Source organism: Taurulus bubalis (genome assembly GCF_910589615.1).
Source record: "Taurulus bubalis genome assembly, chromosome: 8".
Taxonomy (NCBI): Eukaryota; Metazoa; Chordata; class Actinopteri; order Perciformes; family Cottidae; genus Taurulus; species Taurulus bubalis.
In genome coordinates, this window is record NC_136596.1 from 25,112,705 (window position 1) to 25,140,282 (window position 27,578).

The following is a 27,578-nucleotide window of genomic DNA, read 5'->3' on the forward strand; positions in this document are numbered from 1 at the left end:
ATATGATCTGTATGTTTAAATCAACTGTATGGTACATTTTTCTTTTGAAACTGTGTGCAATGACAAAAAGTAAAAAAAAAAAACACATTTTGAAATTTCATCAGGTTTCTCTTTATAAACAGTTGTAAATAAACACGAAGAAAACGTTGGAGATTACAAAAATTAAACTATTTACATCTTAAACCGCTGTGTTTGCCGAGAGCTTTCAGTGTCCATGCTACAGGTTGATATATTTGTCCAGGTGTTTTTTTTTTTTAGCTGTGGTAGTCCCTGAAACAGTTCCTGTCCAGCTGAAGACAGAGCCCAACGTTGCACTCCTCACACATCCAGGGTGTGCTTTTATGGCAGACGGTACACTGTTTCCTGCCCATGCTGGCCCTCTGTCTTTTCCCAGTCGCCTCTCTTTTGCTGGTGGGGATAGGATAGTGTCCTTGAGTGGGGGGCTTAGGTAGGCCAGCCAGCGGCACGCCGAGCAGCTTTGCACACAGCCCCTCCTGGAAAGCCTGGCGTGTCATTGGCCTCTTCCCCTGCCTCCCGCTGAGCTCCTTGTGCACAATGAAGCTGTTTGTGACAGCAATGTCCAAAAGGTGCTGAAAAACTCTCATGGGCCATCTCTTTGTTTTTCTGTGCACTGAGTTTGTTCCATACATCTGGTCAGAGGTGTCCACTCCCCCCGTGTACTTGTTGTACTCACCCACAGCTGTGGGTCTGGGGACAGGGATCCTCTGAAGGGGCCCATCACCGGTCTTCTGCCAGCGCAGGACCGTCTCCCCTGTGTATACAGGGTGGACAGTTGTGCAGATAGAGACCTCCCGTGTGTCCATCCATTTTACAAAGAGCAGGTCCCCATCCCGGATCCACCTGATGGAGCCTCTCTTTGATTTTTTGTTCAGGGCATTCACCTGAGTTGTTGGTTCACCAACTCTGCCCTGCCTGTATGTTCCACACGCCCCAAACCCCTGCTGGCTCAGGTGACGGAACAGGAGAGGGCTGGTGTAAAAACTGTCACAGTAGACAACGTAGCCACTCCCCAGATAGTCCTTGTTCACCAGCTGCGCCACCACGTCAAATGAAAGCCCCTTCCCGGAAGCCCTGTGGTTCTTCCCCGTGTCCAGCCTGAAGTCGACCGTGTACCCATTCACATCAGCCAACAGAAAAAATTTGAGCCCCCACTTTGTCGGTTTGGCCTTCATATGTTGTTTCGTTGAGAGCCGTGCATTTGTGGCAACAATCATCTCATCCACCGAGATGTTCTGCTTTGGATGGTAAATTTTCTTGCAGCGGTTTCTGATCATCTCCAGGAGAGGTCTGACCTTTTGCAGGGGGTCATACTCCTTTGTCCCTTTTTTCTGGTCGTTGACCGCATCCTCCTCTGGATCACTCATGTGCAAGTTGGAGCTGATGAACCTAAACCTGTCTCTTGACATGACTAAAGCCGGAAAGGGCACATGAAAAATGATTTTCTGCCTCCAAAAGTCGGACATTTTGGGGAGGTTGCACACAGACATAAACAGCAACATGCCCAGGTATTTTCTCAGCTCCTGTGGGGTGATGTCAGTCCAAATGAATTTTTTCCCCTTCTCCAAATTTTTCTTTGCATTTTTGTTTGTGTTTGCACACAAGACCTTGAGTACCTCGGCATCAAAAAAATTAGCAAAAATATCATGTGGCGTTTGGGTGCCGGTGGTGAGAGGCGGCTGGGGACCGGGCCTATGCTTGGGGATGAATCTGGGCGGGTGAGGGTTGGCAATGTCAGGGTCCTCCAACGTTTTCCAGGCCTCTTGACGATGCGGTGACCGGCTACGAGGAGCATCATCAGCGGCAGCATCAGCATCTCGACTGCTTCGGCCGCGGACGCGACCACTTCTGGTGGATGATCCGTTATTAGGAGAATCTCTACAAAATATAAAGATATATCATAAGATTAGATACGATTTATCCAAAAGAAACCCTTGTGTTTCTAGAATGTTTCCCCCCCAGCAGTGTAATGAATGAATATATACTTTATTAATCCCCAAGGGGAAATTTGTTGTCGGAGTAGCAGCTTACTTACTTACAAACACAAAATAAAATACAAAAACAACAGGGATGAAAGATATATATATATATATATAAAATTAAAATACAATAGAGCAGTGCAAAAATGCAAAGTATGTATGTGTAAGTATATGAAGTCTGTGGAAAAGTAATAAATAAAGCAAAAATAAAGCAATTTGAGACAAACCCAATCAGAAAAAACTATCATTGTTGTAATAAAGCTGCTAATAAATATCCAGTGTATACACACGGTGTACTTACTGTGGTTTAGATGGCGACACTCTTCCATCCTCCTCCACAAATCTCCACGGGACTTTCCTCTCCCCGTTAGAGCGCCTCGACATGTCTCCTTCCGCTATTTACTAAAATACCACCAATGCAATCTATAAAAAACACGAACTATGGCTAAAAAGAAGAACGATGGGGAAAAAAAACACTCCAAAACTCTCAGAAACTAAACTAATAATATCCTTTTCAACACCGATGTATTATTTGCAAAGAAAACGGCACTAAAACACCACTAAACACCGCTATTGTACTCACACGTTTTACTCTCACTCTCCACTGTTTACCTCCACGGCCATCCCGCCAACTTATTTCCTTATTACCGTAAACCGTTTGCAGTTGCTGAAAAATGCTGTAAAGTGACCATACTGCTGTAAAGTGATCAAACTGACGTAAAGTGATCAAACTGCTGTATTTGATATTCTCTCTCTTTGTTGTTGTACTGCAGCCCTCATTCTTTCATTTGACTTCAGTTAAAGACGCTTTGATGAAAGTTAAACTGGACGAGCTCTTCAGTCTGAGTCATTGCTCTGATTATCATCTTTTGAATCAACTGTTTTGTCACATTACAATAAAACACTATTAGGTCAACACTTCTAGTTTACACTGAGTTGTGTGGTGTTTCATGAACTATTGTCTGCATATTCTTATGATCAGATTATAATCTCCATATAAACCATAACAACATAAAGGAAAATGAGACATTGTTAGTTATTATTTAATTCAGCATGTTTAAAACTGAACAAAGAGACAGTTTAGTAACTTTGTATTCACTGTGAAAAATACCTTGGTTTCACTTTCATACACTTTTCATACTTTCATTCAAACTATTCTTTCATTTCTATTCCAACCTCGTTAATAAAGTAATACTTTTATAATGCTTTTTTTTTTAACTATTCGACCGCACCAACTCATGAATTCTCCTTCCCATCTTTGCTTGACGTTTTCCACAGAGGTCAAGGAGAAGTGGTTATGGTGTTCGGATGTCATTTTTTTGACTATTCGACCGCACCGCACCCAGTGTTCATTCTAGAAGGATTGCATTTATAACATATAATAATGACAAATACTTGCCAGATGTAAAACTTTGGGTTTATTACTATTTCATTGTTCAAGCGTTTTGTAAACTTTGGCCTTTTATTGACAGCTTCAGTTCAGCTTCCAGTGATATTTTCCACCTTATCATACAGTTTTAGTGATGTCTCTAAAATTACCCCAAATTTTGAAATATTTGTACAAAATCATGCAGTAAAAAAAAACCCAATTTGTTTATTTTCATCATTCATTATTTTTTTAATTGTTTTTATTACTAAAAAAAGGCACCAAATACAGGCATCATGTCGATAGCATTGTAGTTATTTTTCCACACAATGATAGCACCAAAAAAATATATTGTTATTCCCATAATTTGTCCTGTTCCCGTGTTGTTTTGTAGGCACACAGTTGAAAGAAGCCAGGAGGCGAATCAGAGAGACAAATGAAGAGAAAGACGTGTCCATGTCTCACTCGAGAAAAAGGTTCTTCTTTTCTTCTTCTTTTGCAGCGCTCTCCAACATTAATGTAACTTTTAACATCGCGGGTACATCAGAAGCTGAGCGTAACAAAGTACATAAGAGGGTAATATCATAATAATACAAACATGAGAAAAATAAAACATTTAAAAATAAAGGGTGGGTTTTGGGTGTCTTTGGGGCGGAACGAAGGCAGGTAGACACACACATATTATTATAAAATACATCATTTCAAAAAGCGATGATTCCATCAGAACAGTAGTAAGGCGAAAGCATTCAGTCATGTGGACGGGGATCGAAACCTTTTGTTATCCGAACGGGCGGCGTCTGATTTATTACAATCACATGGAAATATCCACTTTCTCGCTTATTGGACATAAAAAATAAAAACTCTTTGGATGATTCGTTTATGAGGAAAAAATACTGCATGGCACTTAATATTGGCAGCTATCAGAGGACAAAAATAATACAAAATAATTAGTGTTCTGTTGGTTCAACGTGAAGTAAGGCTTGAAATACACGTTTGTTTGTTCTTTTAATGCAAACAAAGTTCCTGCTCACAAGGGGAGGGATCAATAAAAGTTATAGCATAATTGCACTTGTATAGGTATAATTTGTTTTAAATTATTTACACTCTCAGCAGCTAGCAGCACACCGTCTGTGCTTAATTCTGCTTCTGACTCCCGCCTGTCAGAGGCAGCTGCAGCCGATGTAGAAGTTGCTTTCTACGTCTGCAGAAGCAGTCGCAGGACAAGAGACTTCTAAACCGGCTGCGCAGTAGTGACATTAAGTAGCAGTGAAACGACTCCATACAGCAGAGAAGTGGTTTGTCCAAACAATCAGCAGTGTCTGAGCTACCGGTCACCGTGTCGGTGCTAAAAGAAGAAAAACAAAAGGATGTAAATGTGAAGGACAACAGTGATGAGATAAACGATGGAGCTGAGTGGTTGATTCCTGAGGTAGCCCAAAACGCTGCGCCGCTGTCCGTCTCACGCTCTTCCCTTTTTTCCCAAAATGGTATAAAAATACACAAACTTAAGTACAAACTTTCTCTTAGAAAATACCATTTTATATTTCATATTTCCTGTCAGTGTTTCAGACCTCAGTGCCGTCATTGAGGTTGTTGTGGAGTTTGACCTCCAGGTTGACCTGCTTGACCTTGGCCTTGCCGTCGGTGTCCTGGTTGCGGTTGAGGACGTTGACGTTCCTCACGGTGCAGTGCTTGCTGTTGAAGTTCTTCTCCATGCACTTGTCCAGGCACACCTCCACCTTGGTGTTGAGCGGGTACTCCTCGTGCGCCTTCTCGCCCTTCCTCTTGGCCGAGCGCCGGCAGCGCCGGACCAGGAGGCAGGCGGCCAGCAGCACCAGCGCCAGCAGGGTGACGGCGGCCACGCCTCCGCCCACCGAGCTGCCCACGTGGGCGTTGAAGGAGGCGGCGGGCCCGGCCTCCAGGCGGAGCGACTTCATGTTGGTGCCGTTCTTCACCTGGTCGCCCTCGTTGTCGTAGATCAGCGACTCGTCCAGCGTCAGGCGCCCGCCGCGGTCCACCAGGTCGCGCCGGGGCCGGCGGCTCAGCTGGTGGGTCACCGAGCGCTGGATCCTGGGGCTGGAGCGGGACTCCGGGCTGATGACGTAGATCACCTGCAGGTACCACTGGTGCCCCGCCTCCACCTGTCAATCAACAGATAGAGAGAGAGAGAGAGGGGGGGAAGGAGGGCGTTAGCTTTATCGTCCAAAGAGAAGCGTCCTTTTTCTGTCCCACAGCGGAGACATCTGCAGTACAATCAATAAGTAATCAAACAGTAAAGATTGAATATATAAGTCAACTGATGAACTGACAAAAACTATAATGTGGACGACAAAGAGAATACAAAAGGAAAAAAAAATCCAAACTTGACAGAAGATGAGAATCTCCTCTAATGTGATGAAAATAATAAATAATGTGGTATTCAAATGTATTATATAATTTTGAAGATAGACTAACAGTCAAATTTGAATTAAATGTCTCTCACTTATTTCTTAAGGAGGTCATCTGGTCTGACTTCCACACGTGACAAACTTTAGATAAAGTAACATTTCCACGGCAAGAGTCACGTAAACATGACTGTTTGACTCTAAAAGGACAATAATTTACTAAATGAACATCGTGCTGTATTGAAGAAGACTTGAAACTAGAGATTCAGACATAAACTCATGTTTACAATGTTTACTGAGGGAATAAATCAAGAGAGAAGTAGAGTCATTTTCTACAGACTTCTATACAACCAGATGAGTCTCCCCCTGGTGGTCAGGAGAGAGAATGCAGCTTTAACACATGAAGCATAAACTTCTATACAAGCAGAGGAGTCGCCCCCTGGTGGTCAGTAGAGCACACACACACACACACACACACACACACACACACACACCTTGTAGAGAGCGTCGACCTTCATGGTGAAGCCGTCGACGCCCGGCATGGCTGCCACGGTCTGCACCTCCGGAACGTCTGAGGCGAAGTGAGCCTCAAAGGGAACATCGTGGAAAAAGTTGTCACAAACGTCCGGCTGTTTACGATCCTGCAGAGAGAAAATAATCAAAATGAAACTTGGGTTTCTTTATCAAAAGTTGTGACTCAAGAAAATAATTGTCTGTCTGCAGGACAAATGTTTTAAAGCTTCTGCTGCTCACGAGGATGCTTTGTCAAAAAGACAGAATGAACGTGTTGAGTCAGTAGTTTGCACAACACACGTGCAAACTACTGACTCAACAGGTTCATCCCAGTGAGAAGTGGGACTGGTCAGACTGGTGAGGCAGGTAAAACACCAAAAGAAGAAGCTTTGTGAACTGTGTGTGTGTGTGTGTGTGTGTGTGTGTGTGTGTGTGTGTGTGTGTGTGTGTGTGTGTTAGCCTGCTGTGTACAGGAACACTGAGGATATTGTAGGTTGCCTGAAGTAAATAAATCAAGAAAACAATCTAGAAAGTGCTTTTAATTAGGACTCATAAAACGGGTAAATTCAGTTAACGGTTCCTAACAATAAACATCTTATTATAATAATAATAATATTATTAACAGGAACAAGGTACTAACGACCTCTTGATGTGTGCAAATTGTTGCAAAAATCCGTGATTTGTATTTGAACACAAAAGACATTGTCGGTGTCCGTACCAGCAGCAGGAAGCGGTGCTTGAGGTGCTTGTTGGGCTGGATGCAGCCGTACTGCGGCCCCTCGTTGTACAGCGTCCCCGTGGGGTCAAAGAAGGGAACGTATCCGTCCCGGCCTGTGCAGAGGTACACCTTCTCCAGCTGCAGCTTGTAGGCTGCATTCAGGTTCTGCTCCGGGTTCCAAAGCACCCTGCCGTACAGAGTCTGACCTGCAGGGGGCGGCAGAGGCACACGTTGCATATTTATTTGTTACACACACCTAAAGGCCTCAGAAATGTAAACATAAGAGGATGAAATATGCATGATGAATATAATTTGTCTGTGTATCTAAGTTTGGAGTATGAAAAACAAAAAAGGATGAGAAGTTATCTTCAGTAAAGTCTCCTAAAAGGCTGCTTTAAAGGCGATCCCTGGTGTTTCTCTCCACGTACCCATGGAGAACGCTCCCTTGTAGTCCATCTCGGCCATGGCGACGTCGGCGGTGGCGGGGTCCATCATGAACACCTTCTCGTTGTTGCACAGCTGGAACTCCGTGTTGAGGGAGTAAACCACGGGAACGGGCCGGTTGGTCTGCTGGAAGGCGATCGGCACCAGAAACCTTGTCGGGCAACAAACAAGACAAGTTTAAGTGCTGTTCCTTTTAATTTGCCCTGTTTCCCCCCACAATGCACCACAGGGAAACTACGTCATCCGGCAGGGGGACGCACTTCTCTGAAGCGTGAGCCGTGCAGGACAGTGGTTTGTCCCCGGGGTCGATCCAGGGCTGGGTGGGCTGGACGGTGCAGGGAACCAGGAAGACGGTGTACTCTCCGGAATAGTCCTTCCTGGTAACAATGAAACACAAAAGAGATTATTTAGGAGGCTGTGAGGTACTTTTTAAAATGTTTTAGTTATTGTTTTATGGTTTATATATCTTTTTTTCTATATATATAATGTTTAATTGTTTTAAAGAACTTTGTAAATTGACTCTAAATGGAGGGAATTTAATTGATTTGAAAGATATGCAGAAATGTCATATATACTGTATATATATATTTTTATAATTGTGTAGTTTTCCGTTGATTTCCAATGCAGATCTTGAAAATCAATGAAATTTGATCACAAAAGAATCTAATAATTAAGTTTATTTAGTTGCAATCCGCCATAGTATATGGGCCGATGGGAGTGGAGGGGAGACGGAGGATTTCACCAAGGTTGATCTTAACTTCACCGAATAGTTTCCTGTGAAGACGGAAGTTTACTTTGAAAAATGTTCATGAAACGTGTTGCTGGACTTTTTGAAGGAAAACACACAAAATATTAGTAACTTTCTTTATAAGATTTCACACAAATCGTTGAAAGAGGACACGTTGCCTTGTGTACTTTAAAGTTTGACTGGCTGCGGTGACATTGCATTTTGAAAAACCTTCATTCGACTGCTTGAAAAACACATTTGTTATCGTCTCTTATAGTTTTTTTTCTTCTAAATCCTGAAGCAACTTTGCCGCCGGACCGTGAACCGTTGACCTCTGACCTGCTGTAGGAGCTGGTGGCCCTCCACAGCTGGTACGGAGAGTCGAAGGTCTGAGCGCTCCACAGAAGCTGAATGTCGAACTCCACGCCGCCCAGGTGGTCGGGGGCCATCAGGTGGGACTTGTGGCCCGGCAGAGTGTGGTGTTCAAGGACAAACTGACCTGCAGGACACAATTAGACAGAGAAGATTTAAAATTATTATCCTCTGAAGTTTACTGGCTGAGAAAATCCTTTTACTTCCCACCAAAAGACTTTGAAGACAAAAGATTAGTCCACAACAACAACGGCGCACTGCAAAAAAAACTACAAGTCAAACTATCTCATAACACTTAATATAAGACGCAAAAAAAACATTCGTCTAAATATTTCCTTTTATTATCATCTCCACTCTTTCCTTCACCTCCAAGATGTCACTCAAAGAGACACTAAATGACCACGAAGAGACACACAACTTTGACTTATTATGACTTATTAAACAAACAGACTTTTCTGGGACTCGAACACCTGAAACGCAGAGGTGGACTGACCTCTAAACTTAGCGTGGGTTTTGAACTCGATCACCAGTCGCCCGTCTTCTCGGATGTAGATCCTGATGATCTGCAGTCTGGCTGAGAGGACGCTGTCCGTCTGAATACCTGCGGGCCGAGAGGTCAGAGGTCAGGTCACCAATTATTTTACAAATCAAACGCACATCTACGTTCAGACATAGTTCTTTATGCACTGCTCAATTTATAAATTATGGACTATTTTGCTTCCAGAACAAATAATATATCTGAAATACACATTTGTGTTTTTATTTTGCTACTTTGTGTATTTGCGTCTGTAGATTTCTTCTAAATTCACCAAAACTTCCCATTAGATAATGCCTCACTAGCATATTTAAATCCAACATTTCAGAAAACGTATAATATAAAAAAGAATTGTCCTAATGTGAGTAATCAACAGGTGAAGTTTCATGGTGATATCTTTGAGTAAATTATTCACCTATTCCTGTAGAGTCTTCAGAATGAGTGTAATGTAACGAAACATCTCTTTAAAGGCCGTTTTTTCTCAATGAGTTTGTTCTCAGACTCTGATCCAGAAATCTCCACTTCAGCAGCTCTAACATCCACCAAACCTTACACTTTCATTCCTACATATATTCTTAAAGTTTCTACAGCAGGGATATTCACACGGCAGTCAGAGCCTCATTTATACTACATTTTAGCACTAAAAACAAGGAGAAAATTTATTTTTATGTCCATTGACAGTATTTTCTGATGTTTGAAGTGATACAAAGAAATATCCTCTGTAAAAACATTTGACTAATATATCAACAACACTAAACAATACATTGGAATCTGGCTTTATCCAATGTTCAGATATCTGTTCTGGAAATGTATAAAAATGTGCACATTTTAAACAAGACAATGCCTTATTTACATATTTAAACATACAATTTCAGTAATCAACTGGGGAAGTTTCATAGTGATATATGTTAGATTATGTTTTTACCGTATTCTCTCTATTCTCCCCTTAATATCTAATGAAAGTATAAAAAAAACTATTAGCTGTATCTTCTCACCAGTCTGATATCCCACATGGGATATTACTATGTGGGACCCTACCCAACCACAATATACATTAATAAATACATATTTTGATACATGTTTAGTTGAAATGTCCTACTTCATATTTAAGAGTCGTCTCCTTGGTTATTAAAATAAGAGTTGCTGTTTTTTAGTAGCTTTTAAAAGCACTAAACATTCTCCTAGTCAACAACAGAGACTCATAAAGAAATAAACGGTGTTCGGTCCTGACCCGTCCTCCACAGCACGGTGTCGTAGAAGAAGGAGAACTCCATCTCGGTGTGATGCTCCAGAGAGGCCCAGCCTCGCGGCGCCGTCACGTAGATGTAGGACACATAGAGAGGAACCTGCACCGTCAGGAAGGACTGGGCCGAGTCCCGGACCTGGAGGAGCAACAGCAGGATTTAGTGTTGGACCCCTAAAAGGCTCATAGCAGGGGTTGAGACACTACTGTGATGGAGTACTTTCTATTGCTGGCTTTATACAGAATATCTAATTCAAAAGTTAACTTTTGTTTTTCTTGTCTGGCTGACAGATGGGCCTTGAGCTAAATAACAATGGATTGAGCTTGACAGTTCTTGACCTTGAAAACAGCAACTTTGACAAATCAATCTCCACTGGCTCGTTCTGGAGCTTTTGACGGTGCTGAATGTCCGGAGGTCAAGGATGGGTCCAGCAAACACGGACAAAAAAAGACCACAACGTTCTGGGAATAATGTAGAGTTTGATCGTCCACAGTTTCATGACTACTGACCAAACTTCTGATGGTGATGTGGTCAAAAGACTTGAGGGCCTTGAGTGGAGTTTAGTTAGACAAATATCAATGTAGCTTGAAATATGACAGCTTGGTTTTTGGCTGTAGCCATTTTGGTTTTGCCCGTCACAATGTTGGTTTTTGGCGTTGCCATCTCTGTTTTTAGTCGTCGCCATCTTGGTTTTTGGTGTCGCCATTAAGCGTTTTGTCCGTTGCCACTTTGGTTTTGTCCGTCGCCATCTTGAGTTTTGGCCATCATCTTGGTTTTTGGCCATCGCCATATTGGATTTATCCGTCACCATCTTGGTTTTCAGCAGTCACCATCTTGGTTTCTGGCCGCCATCATCTTGGTTTTTGTCCGTCGCCATTTTGGTTCAGGCTGTCGCAACCTTGAGTTTTGGCTGTCACCATCTTGGTTTTTGGAGTAACCATCTTGGTTTTCAGCGTTGACATTTAGTTTTTTTGCGTTGACATCTCTGTTTTGGGCCGTCACCATCTTGGTTTCGGGCCTTTTTTCGGTTCACTTCCCTTCTCAGACACGGATGTTGCCGCCTGGTAGAATCAGGTTGGCGTCTGCTATATAGTTCAGCTCTAACTGATCTCTAACTGATCTCTTTGACCAATGTCCAGTGCAGCAACTCGTCTCTGGCGGTCACAGAAAACACTGGCCCAGGACGGTTCTGACGTACCTGGAAATCGGCTGTGACGGAGCCCCCGCAGACGTCGATGAGCTCCGTCATGTCGTAGTAGGCGTCGAAGGTCCAGATGCAGCTCTTGAGGTTGAGGTGCTTGTAGAGCTGGATACTCTTGTCCTCCCGGACGTTGGGGTTGAACTGGTAGGGCCGGTCGTACCCGGGCCCCAAAGAGATGCTGTCGTAGGACACGTCATCCAGGAACCCCGCCTCTGTGAGAAGAATGTGTGTATTAGATCAGAGAAGAAACCCACTATCAATAATCATTTTATAACCAGATGAGTATTCTCCATAAAACCGGATTAGGAGGATGTGAGCTGCCCTGTTTTCTGTGGTTTGTGGCTACAAAGTGCAACAAAACCCTGTGAGGTGTCAATATATGAGGAAACACATTCTTTACATCTGATTTATTCATTATTTCTTATTTATTTGGACACCTTGGCAAGTTGTCGGTGGCTTCAACAAAAGTTAACAAAGAGGAATGACAATTTTTAATTACGCTCGTTCTGAACATCAAGTCCTGTTAATGATATTTACTTAATATCCTGCAGCCGAGTAGATAGATAGATAGATAGATGTTTTTTTACTTTTTAGATTTTTCCCCGCTATAGCAGCATTTGTACATACAGGTTATGCAATAACATATAAAAAAATAGCCGATATATATAAAAAGAAAAATAGAATAATATATTTTTCGGTGTGTTTTTTGCGTGACTGACCGGAGAGACCCTGCAGTTCTTTGAGGGTGACCAGGTTGGAGCACACGTGCTGCTGCCTGTAGATGGACTCTGACAGCAGGAAGTGCAGGTTGTGCAGCGGCATGGTGGACACCAGGGGCAGCATGCCGTCCTGGTGGGGGATCTGCACCGAGATGTGGATGCTAAACACCGACACACGCACACAAAGTGGTATTAACAATCAAAACGTCAAATTCAGGTTTGAGTCGTACATCCGATGTCAAAGGGTTTTCTCACCGGTTGGGGTGCTGCTTGTGCTTGACGTCCAGGTACTTCAAAGTGGCGATGAAGGACTGGGCCTGGAAGCCTCGGGCAGTTCCTGTGGTGACGGGCGTGTGGCAGATGGAGCCATCCGTGCCAATGGTGGCAATGTTGCTCCTCAGCGGCGTCCCCAGGTGACCCGACTTGTCTATGGCCTGAGCGACGCAGCGGACGTGGAAGCGGCGGCTGAAATAAATGCTGTCCAGGACCTGAGACAGACAGGAGGACACATGAGAGGCGGAAAAGAGAGAGACTGAGTTATCCCTGTTATAACTCACCATGTGGTTGACGCCGGTGTACGGGGTGGTATCCGTGACCGTCTCGAAGGGGGACCGGGCGCCGCTGGTGTCGATGGGCGCCGCCACCTCCCAGGAGAAGTGGACCTGGGTCTGGTTGATGCCGGCCTCCTCGCAGCGCTCCTTCATCACGTGGTACTTGGGGTAGTGAGGGTCGCAGGGTGTGACGCACACCAGAGGGTAGCCCGGCGAGGGCGTCTTCTTGCTGCCTTCTCTGATCACCTCCTGGACGTGGTCGTAGTCGGCGAGGGAGACCACCTGAGAAGGAATGGACTCTTTCATTCTTGGAATTCAACAATTGCAGATGATGTTCCTGCTCAGGTATTTAAAAGGTAATTTACACAATGGGCTCGAGACTTTTGTGTCTCTTTGTAGTCATTTTGAATCTCTTTGTAGTCGTTTTGTGTCAATTTGTCGTCGTTTTCAGTCTCTTTGTAGTCGTTTTGTGTTTCTTTGTAGTCGTTTTCAGTCTCTTTGTAGTCGTTTTGTGTCTATTTGTCGTCGTTTTCAGTCTCTTTGTAGTTGTTTTGTGTTTCTTTGTAGTCGTTTTCAGTCTCTTTGTAGTCGTTTTGTGTCTATTTGTCGTCGTTTTCAGTCTCTTTGTAGTCGTTTTGTGTCTATTTGTCGTCGTTTTCAGTCTCTTTGTGGTCGCTTTGTGGTCGCTTTGTGGTCAATTTTCACCTGCCTCAAGTCGTCTTTGGACAAACAGTGCAGCAGACAAGTGTTTTTATTTAGGTTTTTTGTTACTCATGCTGATTAAAGGCAGAGCATTTTCTTACAATAGGCGTGGCGGGGAGGATGAGGCTGCCCGAAGCCTCCTGGTCCAGAATGGTCACCGTCGCCACCGGGATCTCCCCGAGCACCGCCTCCACGGGGTCGTCGGGGCCGAGCACCACAGAGAAGGACTCGTGCCACTCCCTGTCCTCATTGGACAGAATCTCCACCTTAAACAGGATGTGGTCCATCCCTGCAGAGCGGAGCGAAGACAGAAGAAGTTTGGATCCAAGATTTACAAAAATACAAAGAATATATATATATATATACACATATATATATATATATATATACATATATATATATGTATATATATATATATATATATATATATATATATGTATATATATATATATATATATATATTTTGAAAGCAAAACTTTCCACACTGACCAGGGGGGAATTTGAGCACTCGGCTCTTGGGATTGTAGTCGACTCCGGACTGGGCCGATCCGTCGCGGGTGCTGCAGCGGATCTTGGAGGTGCGGTCCAGATCCCCCCCACGGATCACCTTGATGTTGAGTACCTCGATGCCATCAGGACCAGGAGGCTCTCTCACCTGGTAGGACGCCTGCTCGAACTCAATGGTGGGAGCTGGAGGAGGAGAGGAGGAAAAAAAGGTCACAGTGCTGCCCTCTGGTGGTTGTACCGCTCCATATTGCAAACTTTTACCTTTTTAACTTTTAGTACATACTGCAGCTTGCAGTATGCATTCAATTGGGACTTTCTCATAACATGGCACATTGAACTTTGGCCCTCATAAATCTGCTGTGCAATGCATTGTGGGTCAGAACAGCCAGAGAAGCATGCTGGCTTGCATGCTGCAAAATGCGACCGGATGAAGTAGCAATAAATCCTTGTTTTAATATTAATAAGGGTGATGTATTAGACTGATTTAGTCTTGTACATTATACAAGATGTATAGGAAACTCCAAGTATTATCATGAAGGTGTATACCTTAAAATGTAATTTTGTTAGTGTTTTTTGTGCCATATATTCTAACCTCTAAATAAAATAGACTAAAGATGATGATTCATATATCTGCCGTCTGTGACTTCTGAGGCGCATGCTCACCATCTTCATCGTTGGTGATGGTGATGGTGACGACATCGCTGGCACCCACCATGGCGCCGCTCCAGTGGTCGCCCAGCGGCGTCCCAAGATGCACCTGGAACTCCTCTTCGGGCTCGAAAACAGAGTCATCGTGGACGTGAACGGTGCAGTTTTTCACCTGGAAAACGAACACGCAAAAGATTGTTTTTTTCTTCTAGCACATACAAACATGTTTCATCTACTTCAGAAGAACACTTCGGACTAAACTCCACCTTTTCTCCTTTGAGGAAAGTGACGCGTGACTCGTCGGTGTTTGTCCTCTCCTCGAAGTCGTCCATCACCATGGCCGACATGGTGCGAGTGAAGCAACGCGCCGACGACTTGAAGGACAGGTCGCCCGTTCGGATAACGGCGATGTGTAGCACGCCTTCTGTCTCCTTTAGGGTGTAGGCGCTCTTCTCAAACTGCATGCTGGGAACTGAGAGAAGGGGAGAGACGGCTGTGACGCGCTGAACCTTAAAACGACAGAACGTGATTTGATTTGCAGTGAATGCTTTGAGGGCCACGTACTGTCCTGGAAGGTGTCGGTGATGACGACGTCGGCTTCGTAGGGCTCCTGGAGGACGGCGCCCTGAGGAGAACTGAGGAACACCACGAACGACTCGGATCCTTCGATGGATGGGTTCTGGACGTCGTCCATGATTGTCAGACTGCAGGTCTGTGGAAAAGCAGGTGTTAGCAAGGGTTTGTTCTTGGTAAATATTTGTTGTTATTCTAGTGCTTTATCAAAAAACATTAAATACTGAGCCGGGGGGCGGGGATATATAATCAAAAAAATATTTCTGAGATTAAAGTTGTAAATCAACAAGAAATAGATCTGAAGTTGTCTCAAATTAGCCGAAAAAAGCAAGAAAAAACAATCTCAAATTAATCGTAAATTTAGAAAAACTATCAGAAAATGTAACTTTAACTTTGCAAAGTTGGATCCACCTCATCGCACCACAGACGCGGTGGATGACCTCATCGAATAACACGTTCCAAATGGATTTAGAAACAAGAAAATACTTGATCATAATCATCCATGTAAATGTGTGAGTTTAGCTCCGTAATTATTATGGTTATTATTTTTTACCTGCAATGGCCCCAATACGGCACTGTGCATATGATAAAATAAGTCTCACACTTCCTTTGATGGACGTGTTGGGGATTGCTGTAAACATTAAAGATGTATTTATCCAGGATTAACGAGGAGGCGTCTAGAGTCTCTGTCCTCACCTCTTCGGTTTTACCGGGTTTGAACTCCACCTTCTTGGAGCTGGGGATGTAGTCGACCCCGGGGCTGGCGGAGGCGGGGTCTGAAGGTCGGGTGGCGCACCACACAGAGGTCACGGAGGACAGGTCGCTGCCCTGACGCAGCACCGGTATTTCTATTGTGCCTGTTGAGCGGAGGTGAGAATGAAACGCAGGTTCTCTGTGTCTTCAAACTGAAGAGATGTTCTTGTTGACCTTCAGGGTTCAGGGGGAGCTTTCAAAGTCTTCAATCTTGAAGGGATTTAAGTCACGAACTAATAAAAGCAGATTTTGCTGTAACTGCTTATGCTGACGGTTCACTGCCTTTTATCCAAGATTAAAGCCACGTCAAGTCTGTTTATTTAAAGGATGGCAGAGTTAACAAAAAAAGAGTTGAGACAGAAAGAAAAAAAAGGAGAAAGAAAGAAAGAAAGAAAGTAGGAGAGGCTTGGCAGAGAGATGAGGGTTCGGTGAATTTACTCTATTAACATAAATCATTTTGCTACAAATGCAGCTACAATTGATTAAAAAATGCAATAAAAACATGTATGTGGCATATTGTCAACAGAGCAGTAGAATGATATTTTATTTTTTATTGTTTATTTATATTTATAATATATAATAATGGCTAAATTCATGCTCCAGCCTTTGATCTTGGATGTAGTCATTAAGAAACTTTCTAATAATTTCCCCATGGAGGTCATTACATTTTCACATGTTTCTTATATGTACAGCTACATAAAGACATCTGAAGAAAAAAAGAGAAAAGAAGAAGTGTGACTTCTTCTCAGAGGGAAACCGTGAGAAGAGGAGCGTCTCATACCGGCGTCTTCGCTGAAGGTGAAGGTGGCGTTCCCCAGCGTGACGGTGGACGCGTCGTTGGGCCCGTCGATGACGACCTTGGCGGAGGCCACGCCCCCCACGCGGGCGTTGTCCGAGGCGTCCGACAGCACCAGCTCGAACTCCTCGGACAGCTCGTACTCGCTGTCGTCGATGAGCTTGACGTCGCAGGTGGTCATGCTGACGCCTGGGCCAAAGATCACGCGGTTGTCGCCGGACATGCCGCGGCTCTTGTAGTCGGAGCCGGACTCCAGAGCGCGGAGGCTGCTGCCCTGAGCCGACTTGGCCACGGTGTAGCAGAGAGCCGAGACGGTGCTGGAGGTGTCGCCTGAAGGGAAAAGGGGGGGGTCATGTGTTGGTCATTTGGGGGCCTCCATAACTTGTGAAAAAAAGCACATTTAAAGGAATTCGCACCACACCTGCTTTTCCCTGTTTATATAGTTTGTTTTTTTCGTGCACAAAGTATCATTTATCTGCCATTGTTTTTAAGTTGCACGATGAAAAAAATGGCAGTTTCAGAGTATTGGCGGGCCCACAGCATGACAAGGAGCAGGACAAGGAGAAGGACAGGTATTCAAAATAAACTAATATATATATATATATATTTTTTCTGTCGATTGAATAATAAATTCCAACAAATACAAAAAAGTGGAGTCTTTACCAACAGAGGTAACTGAATTATTATTTGGCATCTCATTCTGGCTGCACATTCATTATGTTGCTGTCATTTTTATTTATTACCTACAATCTAATAATCTAGTCAAGATCACAAAGAGACCAAATATGTGTAAATGAATTAGTGGTACATTTGAACAAAAGTTCCATTGTTTCTTTTTTTATCTTCAAATGCATCAAATGTGTGAATCGCCACATAGCCTTCAAGAACCAGCAGAATATACAGAATATGTGTCAATAAATGTCATAGATGTAAAAAAGAAGTCCTGAAATAAAAAGTTGTACTGTAAAGAGGGAGAAACCTTTTCTCTCGATGGGCGCGTGCACGAAGCCCGTGCTCTCGTTGACGTGGTACGTCTTCTTGTCGAACTGCAGCGTGGGCTCGTCCTCGGTGTCGTTGATGTGGACGAGGGCGCGCGTGTTCCCGCCCAGCAGCGCGTACGCCGGCATGCTCAGCTCCACGTGGAAGCTCTCGATGCCCTCGAACACCTGGTCGTCGTTGATGACCACCGTGCACACCTTGGTGTCCTCGCGCTCGTCAAATTGCACCTGCGGGTCAACGGCATGTGGAGGGGCTGCTGGTCAACGCGTTTTGTTTTTGCTTGTGATGCATGTAACTGAGAAATTAGGAAAATATTCTTCGGAACTAAAAACAATAATAGTGTAATCGAGAGGAATATTTGAAAGACCAAAAGATTGAAGAATTAAGGGTAAAGGTTTAAACACAAACTTTAAAAACAGTGCATTTTATTTTTTGAAAGTTTGTTCAATGATTGGACACAAAAACTTCCAAAAGGAACAACTTGAAAGTCTTAAATTAAATTGAAAAAAAAACTTAAATTCCCAACTCATAGATACTTATCTTAATTATGTTTGTTCTCAGATGTTGAATTTAATATATATATATATATATATATATAGTATGTATAAAAAACACCTGACAAAAAACATTGGGCCTAGAGTACCAGCTCTCACATATAACAGCTAGAATTTTCCATTCAGGGTTTAAGATTCTATGGTATTTATAAAGCTTTTATGTGGCTTTTGATTGTTTCCTCAAGTGTCATTTTTTGTTTAATATTTTAAAAAAAGCTTAAAACATCAAGTCAAAGCCAGAAGCTTTAGACATTTTGAAATATCCTGAACAAAACCCCGATAGCATGTTGGTGTTCTCCGCTACCTGTCCGGCGTATTCCACGTAGTCCTGCTGGCCCGGACGGGACCCCACGCTGCTGGTGGAGGTGGCGCCGCCCTGCTCGGTGCGGCAGAGCACGATGGCGTACTGGTTGAGGTTGCCCGTCCGCTTCACCGTCACCGCCACCGTGCCGGCCTTCTCGCTCACGTTGTAGCTGCAGAAAGCGTCAGGGGGTTATTTATTTGGAGGAGAAAAAAAAAGCAAAATAAGTACGATAAGATTTTTCGGACCTTTTGTGCTCGAAGCTGATGAGAGACCACTGGATGTGGAAGACGTTGTCGCTGACCACGTTGGGTTTGCTGTCTTTGACCAGGAACTTGAAGTTGTCCACGGTGTCCTGGACGTTCTCCTGCTGCAGCACGTAGCGGATCAGACCCATGTTGATATCAGCTGGAGAAGATCGGGAGATTAGTTATAGTCAAACATTTCCTTCCTTTTCATTCCACTGATTCAGCTGTTTTTTATTTTTAAAGGTTTCCTGTTGTTGGTCATCAAAGTTCCCGATCCCACTAACATTATTTTCTCCATTAATCGATATACGTTTTGTCTATAAAACAGTGAAAATGCCTGTTTAAATTCACGTCTCGTGAAAAAAAATTAATAAAAGAAAAATTACAAATTATTCAATTAGTTAGTGATATATATTTTCTTTTGATCAATTTACTGATGAAGTAATGAATCCATGCAGTTCTATGACATAGCTCATAAAAAAACATTATGTTTCATTATTTGATAAATCTGTCTACACTTCCTGTCATCAAATGAAAGAAGGTCTGGTCTAACTGATTTATTGATTACTAGATCAAACTGTTGCCAGATTAATTAATTAAGTCATAATAATTTATTAATTAATAATTAATTTCGACCCTAAATCAGCCATAATTTTTTACCCTGATCTTTACCCAGCATGCCACTCTGACCCGACTGTCCCTGCAGGGATCAAATCTTTATAATAAGATCGCTGGGAAATAATGACTCCATATAATTTGCAGCCTCTGGCTTTTTTTCTCCACGACTTCGGAGGAATAAAAAAACTGTTGATGTCCCGTTCAAAGCGTCAGAGGAGGTCGGAGAAAAGCAATTATTTTGTAATTGAGGGCCGAAAGCCAAAAGAAGGATGAGAGTCCTTGAGCCAGACAGATAATCAAAGGACCTTCAGGAAGTTCAGAAAAAACAACAACCTCTTTGCTCTAATATATCCAGAACAAGAGCATCTCAAAAACTTTTCCCCACCGTGTGAGAAAATTAGAGTAAATGTTGACAGTTCGTTCAAGTAATTCCCCTCAATTATATTCATATTGCTTCCCTCTCAGGGTAAAGGGCTTGCTGCATATGTATAATCATGAAGGGAATGTTTACAAGCTCCTGAATGCAGAAGGATGCAGGACATCAAAGTTCTTCAGCCTCCAGGATCAACATTTCACCAAAAGCAGGCTGACATTGATCCCTGGCTGCAGCCGAGAGGTGAAGATAAACTCACGATGCAAACTGCAAAAACATGGCCGAGGTGCCTTTGAACCAAACTTTCAAGTGCATTCTCTCTAGTAACCACCAGGGGGCGACTCCTCTGTTTGTATAGAAGTCTATGCTTCAAGTGTTAAAGCTGCATTCTCTCTACTGACCACCAGGGGGTGAGTCCTCTTGTTGTATAGAAGTCTATGAAAAAACAACTCTACTTCTCTCTTGAGTTATTCCAAACATGAGTGTATGTTTCAATCTCTAGTTTCCAGTCTTTTTCAATACAGCACGATGTTCATTTAGTAAATTATACATTGAGAGTTGGATGTTTGCCTGAACATTAATAAGCATCTGCTGTGAAGAGGCGGCATTCAGACGGAGAGCTCGTGTACCTTGTGTGAAGGAGGTGACGGCGTCGCCGGGCTTCAGCTTGCTCTCCAGGAAGCCGAGCTTGGGCTCCGCGGTGACTTGGTAAACCAGCTGCCCGTCGTCTGTGTCTGGATCCATCGTCAGCAGCTCCTTCTTGGTGATCAGGTTGGTGGCCTGATGGACGCCAGACAGACTTTAGATTAAACATCATCACACCACATACTTTATTAAGCAAGGCCTTCATCATCATCATGAAGTTGCTCATAATGATGATGATGATTGTGTTTCTCTCTCTTTTACACTTTATTTAAAGGCCCAACGTGTCAGATTTAGTGCCATCTAGTGGTGAGGTTGCAGATTGCAACCAACTCAACACCCCTACCTTTCCAAGCCTGTCAGAACTACGGTGGCCTTTCGGGTTTTAGGACAACTAGGAGTCACCAATACTCTGCTCTTCTACTTGACGAAATCATTGCTTTTATAATACATTCAGAACAGATATTGTCTAAATATTGTTTTTAGAGCAGCAACAGTTATGTCAAGTCATGGTTAGGGTTAACGAAAAAAACAAGTTTTGCTTTTGGACGATTGTGCGTGTTGTGATTGTGTAAACAAGGCGACGGTGGATTGAATTAGGTTTCACTTTCGTTTACATGTCCGTTCTTGTTCCACAGATGTATTGATAAAGTATTGCTTCCTGCACACCGGCACTTTTCACAAGCTGCTATTTATTTATTTTATTTAATAATTCGGGGTGTTTCCGTAGTCATAATAATGGGTATGAAATAATCTACAGTAGTGTTTCAGCTGGGATGTTATGGGACTATTATAGGCCTTCAATAGAAGAGATTACGTCTGACAGCATAAAGAAATTATATGAATAAGAAATATGAATAAGAAGTAGTTTTCCTGAGGATTTGTTTGTTTTGTGCAGCTGTTAGAAGCAGATGCAACAGTCTTGATTATCTCATGAAGAATGAACACATGTTTACGATGCCTGCCACAGAAACTGGTGGCTGTGTCGAGGTGTCTGAGCCAGCAGGGGGAGCAAGTGAGCTACACACTGTGAGCAAACGGGGACGAAGCTTCTCTTTACACTTCTGTCACGAAGACACGTTCAGTAATCCGTCGGCTCGATAACGGATTACTGAGCCACCGGGCCCCAGGGGACAGACCTCATCTACATCAGAACAAGAGCCCCAGAATGAAAGAGACACAACCATTGGTCTTCTTTGGTTGTTTTGTGTCTCCTTGTGGTCGTTAAGAGTGTTTTTGTTGCTGTTTTGCATCTCTTTGTGAAAGTTTGGCCTCCTTTATTGTCGGTTTGCAATATCACAGAGATGCTAAGCATCTCTGTGATATTTATTGTAGTTGTTTTCTGTTTCTTTGGGATAGTTTTGTATCTTCTTGTAGTCGTTTTTTTCTTTTTGTGATAGTTTTGTGTCGCGTTGATGTTATTTTCTGTCTCTTTGTGGTGCTTTTGCATCGCTTTGTGATAGTTTGGGCTCCTTTATAGTTGTTTTGTGTCTCTTTATGGTGGTTTTGTGTCACCTAGTGGTTATTTGCATCTCTGTGATATTTACTGCAGTAGTTTTGTGTCTCTTTATGATAGTTTTGCATCTCTTTGCAGTCATTTTTGTCTCTTTGTGGTTGTTTTACATCTGTAATATTTCTGTGTTTCTTTGAAGTTGTTGTGTGTCTCTTCATGTTGTGTGTCTCTTCAAATGTGTTGCATCTCTTTGAAGTCATGTTATGTCTCTTTGTGGTTGTTTTGCATCTCTTTGCAGTTGCTTTGTGTGTCTTTGTGGTCTTTTAATTTTTCTTTGCAATTAGACATGTTACAGTCACTTCAAACAGAGGCTCTGGTCTAAGGACCCCCCAGATCCCTGTGGCCCCTGTGCCCGATAGGCCCACACAGTAATCATCCAGCCTGCTCATTTACACCTCCTTCTCTTTTTCTTGTCCCGGAAACGAACAAGCAGGAAGGGAGTATTGTTGTCTACAATGCAATGCAACTTTACTGTGGCAATTTGAAAGAGTAATCAGAAAGTGGTTCTCCATCACTGGGCTCATGAAACATCACCATGAAACACAGCAAGGACTACGGAGTCAGTCTGCAGGAGGAGAGACGAGCACCTTGTTGTCCATGTACTCCAGCCACTGCAGTCCCAGGTTGGTGACGATGCGCGGCGTGCCGTCGTCAACCGGCAGAATATCGATCTTAAACTTCTGCGGGGCGGCCGTCACGATCTGGGAAGCAAACAAACAGTCGACATGTAGAAGATGTTTTGGAAGAATCGAATAGCATTGTATTCCCCGACATTCCCAATTCATCCAAACATCAGAATCTCAATCAACCCTTCTGGTCTCCGGCTATTTAAGTTGTTTGAGTTTTATGAAAGATATCTGTCCTGCAAACGTTTATTTTTCATTTTTATTGTCCTGTGAAAGCACTTTGTAAAAAACACCTGTTTTAAAAAGTGCTATATAAATAAAGTTATTATTATTGTTAGTATTATTGCTGTTATTCTTATTATAAATATGACCTCAAACACCGGCAGCCTTAATGCCACAGACCCACTTCTGAGCTGCAGAACGCGTGTGAACGTGGAGCCAAATGTCCCCGGGTAATGGAAAGATAATGAGAAGTCTGAGAAGAGTGTGTCTGTGTGTGTGTGTCTGTGAGTGATTGGGGGTATCAATACCTGCCGGCTGTCATTCAGTTTAATCATATGGAGTATTTGTTGTGACAGGAAGGTGGCGGGCGGCTAAATTGACAAGCGCATGAGTCAATTCGCCCCGAGGCTCGCTCATAACTATCACCATAAAGCTGACATTAACAACACACACATGTGTGCGCGCTAACACAGACAGACACACACACACACACACACAGATGGTTGCACTTCTATTCTTGAGAGGACGCTCAAAGCCCAGAAACTAGGTGCCCTCCTGTTCATTTATTTTCAAACGATGGTTCAACTACATCCTCACAAAGATGGAAGCACAAGAAGAAAACACACACACACACACACACACACACACACACAGACAAAGTGCTGATTCACCCCTCCTGCCATAAAAAGGTCAAAGCAGTGACTCCCCCCTACACACACACACTCCCTACACACACACACACACACACACACACACACACACACACACACACACACACACACATACACACACAGACAAAGTGCTGATTCACTCCTCCTGCCATAAAAAGGTCAAAAAAGTGACTCCCCCCTACACACACACACACACACACACACACACAGCCCCCTCACCTCCTTGCCGCCCTCTTCCACCATGAACAGCAGGTTGGTGCCGTCGGCCACGCTGAAGGTGAAGCGGTCCTTGAGCGAGTTGGAGCCGTCGTGGTTGTAGCTGATGCGGTTCTGGTACACGTCGTCCATGGTGAAGCTGCCGGTCTGCCGGTAGTGCTGGCCGTTTCCCGTGCGCTCGATGGTGCCGTGACGAGGAGCCTGGACGACGGTGAAGACGACGGACTCCGCCTGGGCAAAGAAAGACCATTTACTGCTCCGTGTTCGTAGTTCATTACTACTCCGTAATTCATTTCCCCGACTACAACCGTGGTGAAATCTTTTTCTGGAGGAGAACATCACATGTACAACCAACACCCTCTTAGTGGCTTTGAGAAGACCTCCTGTGAAAATGAAGTAAATCTCTCGTCGCACTGAGAGATAGAAAGTCGATCCACACGAAAATAGGAAAGTAAATTAATTTACGAAACAAGTGCTCTGCTGCAGAGCGTCGGAGACGGCACAGTGATGGGATTATCAGTATGAGAGTGTCTGAGGCTGGAGGAGGAAGCAGTGTGTGTGATGCCGTTGCCAAAGAAGATAAAGCTGCAGAGAAGAACCGGCTTAGTTTGGTCAGCTTAGCTGCTGATCACCAACAAATATCATTTGGAGGTCCTGCTCTTTTCTAAAGAACGTAAAAAAAACTTAAATAATAATGAAATAAATAAATAATAATAAAATAAATGTATAAACAAATTAATGAAAAATTATAATAGAATATAATACTATATATAGATTTGTGTGTCCTACCTCGGTGTCTGCATCAGTGGCTTTCAGCTCAAACTCTGTGATGGTCTTCCTCACTCCTTCCTGGACTCTCATGCCAGGAACCTGGAGCAGAGGCAGGGAGTCGTCCACAGGTCTGATGGTAATGTAGAACGTCTGGGCAACCTGGAGACAACATGCAGGACAGTATGAGGCCATTTTGAAGGAATGGGTGTGCAAGTATTTTTGGGGTTTCAGTTTCTTGAAGGTTCTGTTTCTTTCTTTTCTCTAAGGCTGCATTGCACATTTATTTTGACCAGGAAAAGCATCAAAGAGTCCCTTTGTCACAACCAACCATGTATATATAATGTGTGTATATACAGGACTGTCTCAGAAAATTAGAATATTGTGATAAAGTTCTTTATTTTCTGTAATGCAATTTAAAAAAACAAAAATGTCATGCATTCTGGATTCATTACAAATCAACTGAAATATTGCAAGCCTTTTATTGTTTTAATATTGCTGATTATGGCTTACAGCTTAAGAAAACTCAAAAATCCTATCTCAAAAAATTAGAATATCATGAAAAAGTATACTAGTAGGGTATTCAACTAATCACTTGAATCGTCTAATTAAGTCGAAACACCTGCAAGGGTTTCCTGAGCCTTGAAAAACGCTCAGCTTGGTTCAGTAAACTAAATCACAAGTATGGGGAAGACTGCTGATCTGACTTCTGTCCAGAGGACCATCATTGACACCCTCCATCAGGAGGGTAAGACACAAACAGAAATTTCTCAAAGAGCAAGCTGTTCACAGAGTGCAGTTTCAAAGCACATCCACAAAAAGTCTGTTGGAAGGGGGAAATGTGGCAGGAAACGCTGCACAAGAGAGATGCCCGCAGCCTTAACAGCATTGTGAAGAAGAGTCGCTTCCAGAATTTGGGGGAGCTTCAAAGACAGTGGACTGAAGCTGGAGTCCAGGTATCAAAAGCCACTGTTCACAGACGTGTCCGGGAAATGGGCTACAATAGCCGTATTCCCATGGTCAAGCCACTTCTGAACTCAAGACAACGGAAGAAGCGTCTGACTTGGGCTATGGAAAAGAAGCACTGGACAGTTGCAGAGTGGTCCAAAGTCCTCTTTTCAGACGAAAGCAAGTGTTGTATTTCATTTGGAAGTCAAGGCGCCAGAGTCTGGAAAAAGGCTGGAGAGGCGCAAAATCCAAGTTGCTTGAAATCCAGTGTGAAGTTCCCACAGTCAGTGATGGTTTGGGGTGCCATGTCAGCTGCTGGTGTTGGTTTCATCAAGTCCAGAGTAAATGCAGCTGTGTACCAAGAGATTTTAGAGCACTACATGCTTCCATCTGCAGAAAAGCTCTATGGAGATGAGGATTTCATTTTCCAGCATGATCTGGCACCTGCCCACAGTGCCAAAACCACCAGTAACTGGTGTACTGACCATGGCATTACTGTCCGCGATTGGCCTGCCAATTCCCCTGACCTGAACCCCATAGAGAATTTGTGGGGTATTGTGAAGAAGAAGCTGAAAGACACCAGACCCAACAATGCAAATGAGCTAAAGGCCGCTATTGAAGCATCCTGGGCATCCATACCACCTCAGCAATGCCACAGACTGACTGCCTCCATGCCACGCCGCATTGATGCAGTAATCCGTGCAAAAGGATTCCCAACCAAGTACTGAGTGCATTAATGGACATTTTCAAATGTTTGATTTTGTTTTGCTGTTCTAAATCTTTTTTTTTTACTTGGTCTGAGGAAATATTCTAATTTTTTGAGATAGGATTTTTGAGTTTTCTTAAGCTGTAAGCCATAATCAGCAATATTAAAACAATAAAAGGCTTGCAACATTTCAGTTGATTTGTAATGAATCCAGAATGCATGACATTTTTGTTTTTTTAATTGCATGACAGAAAATAAAGAACTTTATCACAATATTCTAATTTTCTGAGACAGTCCTGTATATAATGTACCGTGTGCAAAGACTTAATTTTGTACTAAAACACTTTGGATCGCCACTTGATTTGTATTCACAGCTGAAACCTCATATTAACTTCAGCTGAATGCATTTTTGCACAGGATGAGAACTGTAGATTTTGTCCCAAACCACTTACATTGGAATCACTTTAGGGGCAACTTCAGTGAGTCTTTCAATGTGCACCGTGTATTATTCTAAGACAGACAAGATGTGAACCTTGAGGCCTATTGCATTGCCGAACAAAATGCACAAGGCTAAAAACAAGGTTTTTGTTTTTAGCGAATGGAAATGTTTTGTAGATACTTTCATGAGCCTGCCGTGACACGTACAGCTATTTTCAATGTATTATAATGAGAGCAATGATGAGAGTAATAGTTCTGAGTGGATTAAATCAAACTTGCTGTGAGAACATTATATGCAATCACTCTCAGCACAAACTATTCTGCTTTATTTAAACTTTAGAATGCATAAAAACCTGACTTTAATGCAGAACGCAGTACGTTTTTCCAACAGAAAGCTGAGTGCCGCTCCCCAACTGGAGAGCGAGGACAGTAAACAAAAGTAAAAGAACCACTTCACAAACCATGGCCAGCCGGGCGTGAAGGCCAAATGACCTTTTTCACATGTTTACTCAAGTTCTTGTGGTCCTCATTAGTCTGGATTAGCAAGGCAGATTCATGCATGAAGCGAACTGTGTGTGTGTGTGGGGGGGGGGCTCTAAAAGTGTGGGGTCCATTAGATTTGATGTATATTTATTTATTTCTTTAATTACATTTTATATTGCAATGTAATTACTGTGATGTGGGTCGCCCTTTGTTACTATTTCAGGCCCAGAGGCTTGATCTCAAAACAACAACAAGAAAAAGCCGTCTGAAGGGCCTTTTTATGTGGAGGACAAACACGGCTTGTCTTTAATTCATTATCATGAGAGCTGAGGGATGCAGACGTGCCGAGTGGTGTTCATCATTCTTAAGAGATGCTCGAGCACGAATCACGTACCCGCACGTCTGCCTCTTCTGACGGCGCCGTCTTACCCTGAATTCTTAAAGAGCTACAGTTTGTTGCTTATTCTTGTTGTGGGTCACCCATCGCCCTGGATATTCCTTT

At 43.2% G+C, this 27,578-nt stretch overlaps 1 protein-coding gene across 1 annotated transcript in view; it reads right to left on the reverse strand.

Annotated features, from left to right (window-relative positions):
• Window positions 1-4,881: 4,881 nt before the first annotated feature.
• The window catches only part of fras1 (Fraser extracellular matrix complex subunit 1), a gene marked incomplete at its 5' end in the record, with an annotated part of 223,559 nt that continues 200,862 nt past the window's right edge, over window positions 4,882-27,578 (reverse strand). The window contains 26 exons of the mRNA XM_079222966.1: window positions 4,882-5,504; window positions 6,242-6,388; window positions 6,979-7,184; window positions 7,407-7,573; window positions 7,683-7,799; window positions 8,489-8,648; window positions 9,015-9,122; window positions 10,288-10,438; window positions 11,499-11,713; window positions 12,221-12,381; window positions 12,476-12,708; window positions 12,778-13,053; window positions 13,575-13,762; window positions 13,963-14,163; window positions 14,644-14,800; window positions 14,895-15,100; window positions 15,193-15,340; window positions 15,898-16,058; window positions 16,736-17,080; window positions 17,730-17,976; window positions 18,608-18,776; window positions 18,853-19,012; window positions 20,473-20,623; window positions 22,586-22,699; window positions 23,737-23,964; window positions 24,523-24,663. Of these exons, the coding sequence (XP_079079092.1) occupies window positions 4,929-5,504; window positions 6,242-6,388; window positions 6,979-7,184; window positions 7,407-7,573; window positions 7,683-7,799; window positions 8,489-8,648; window positions 9,015-9,122; window positions 10,288-10,438; window positions 11,499-11,713; window positions 12,221-12,381; window positions 12,476-12,708; window positions 12,778-13,053; window positions 13,575-13,762; window positions 13,963-14,163; window positions 14,644-14,800; window positions 14,895-15,100; window positions 15,193-15,340; window positions 15,898-16,058; window positions 16,736-17,080; window positions 17,730-17,976; window positions 18,608-18,776; window positions 18,853-19,012; window positions 20,473-20,623; window positions 22,586-22,699; window positions 23,737-23,964; window positions 24,523-24,663 (5,133 nt within the window). The 3' untranslated portion in view covers window positions 4,882-4,928. The remainder of the gene's footprint in view (window positions 5,505-6,241; window positions 6,389-6,978; window positions 7,185-7,406; window positions 7,574-7,682; window positions 7,800-8,488; window positions 8,649-9,014; window positions 9,123-10,287; window positions 10,439-11,498; window positions 11,714-12,220; window positions 12,382-12,475; window positions 12,709-12,777; window positions 13,054-13,574; window positions 13,763-13,962; window positions 14,164-14,643; window positions 14,801-14,894; window positions 15,101-15,192; window positions 15,341-15,897; window positions 16,059-16,735; window positions 17,081-17,729; window positions 17,977-18,607; window positions 18,777-18,852; window positions 19,013-20,472; window positions 20,624-22,585; window positions 22,700-23,736; window positions 23,965-24,522; window positions 24,664-27,578) is intronic.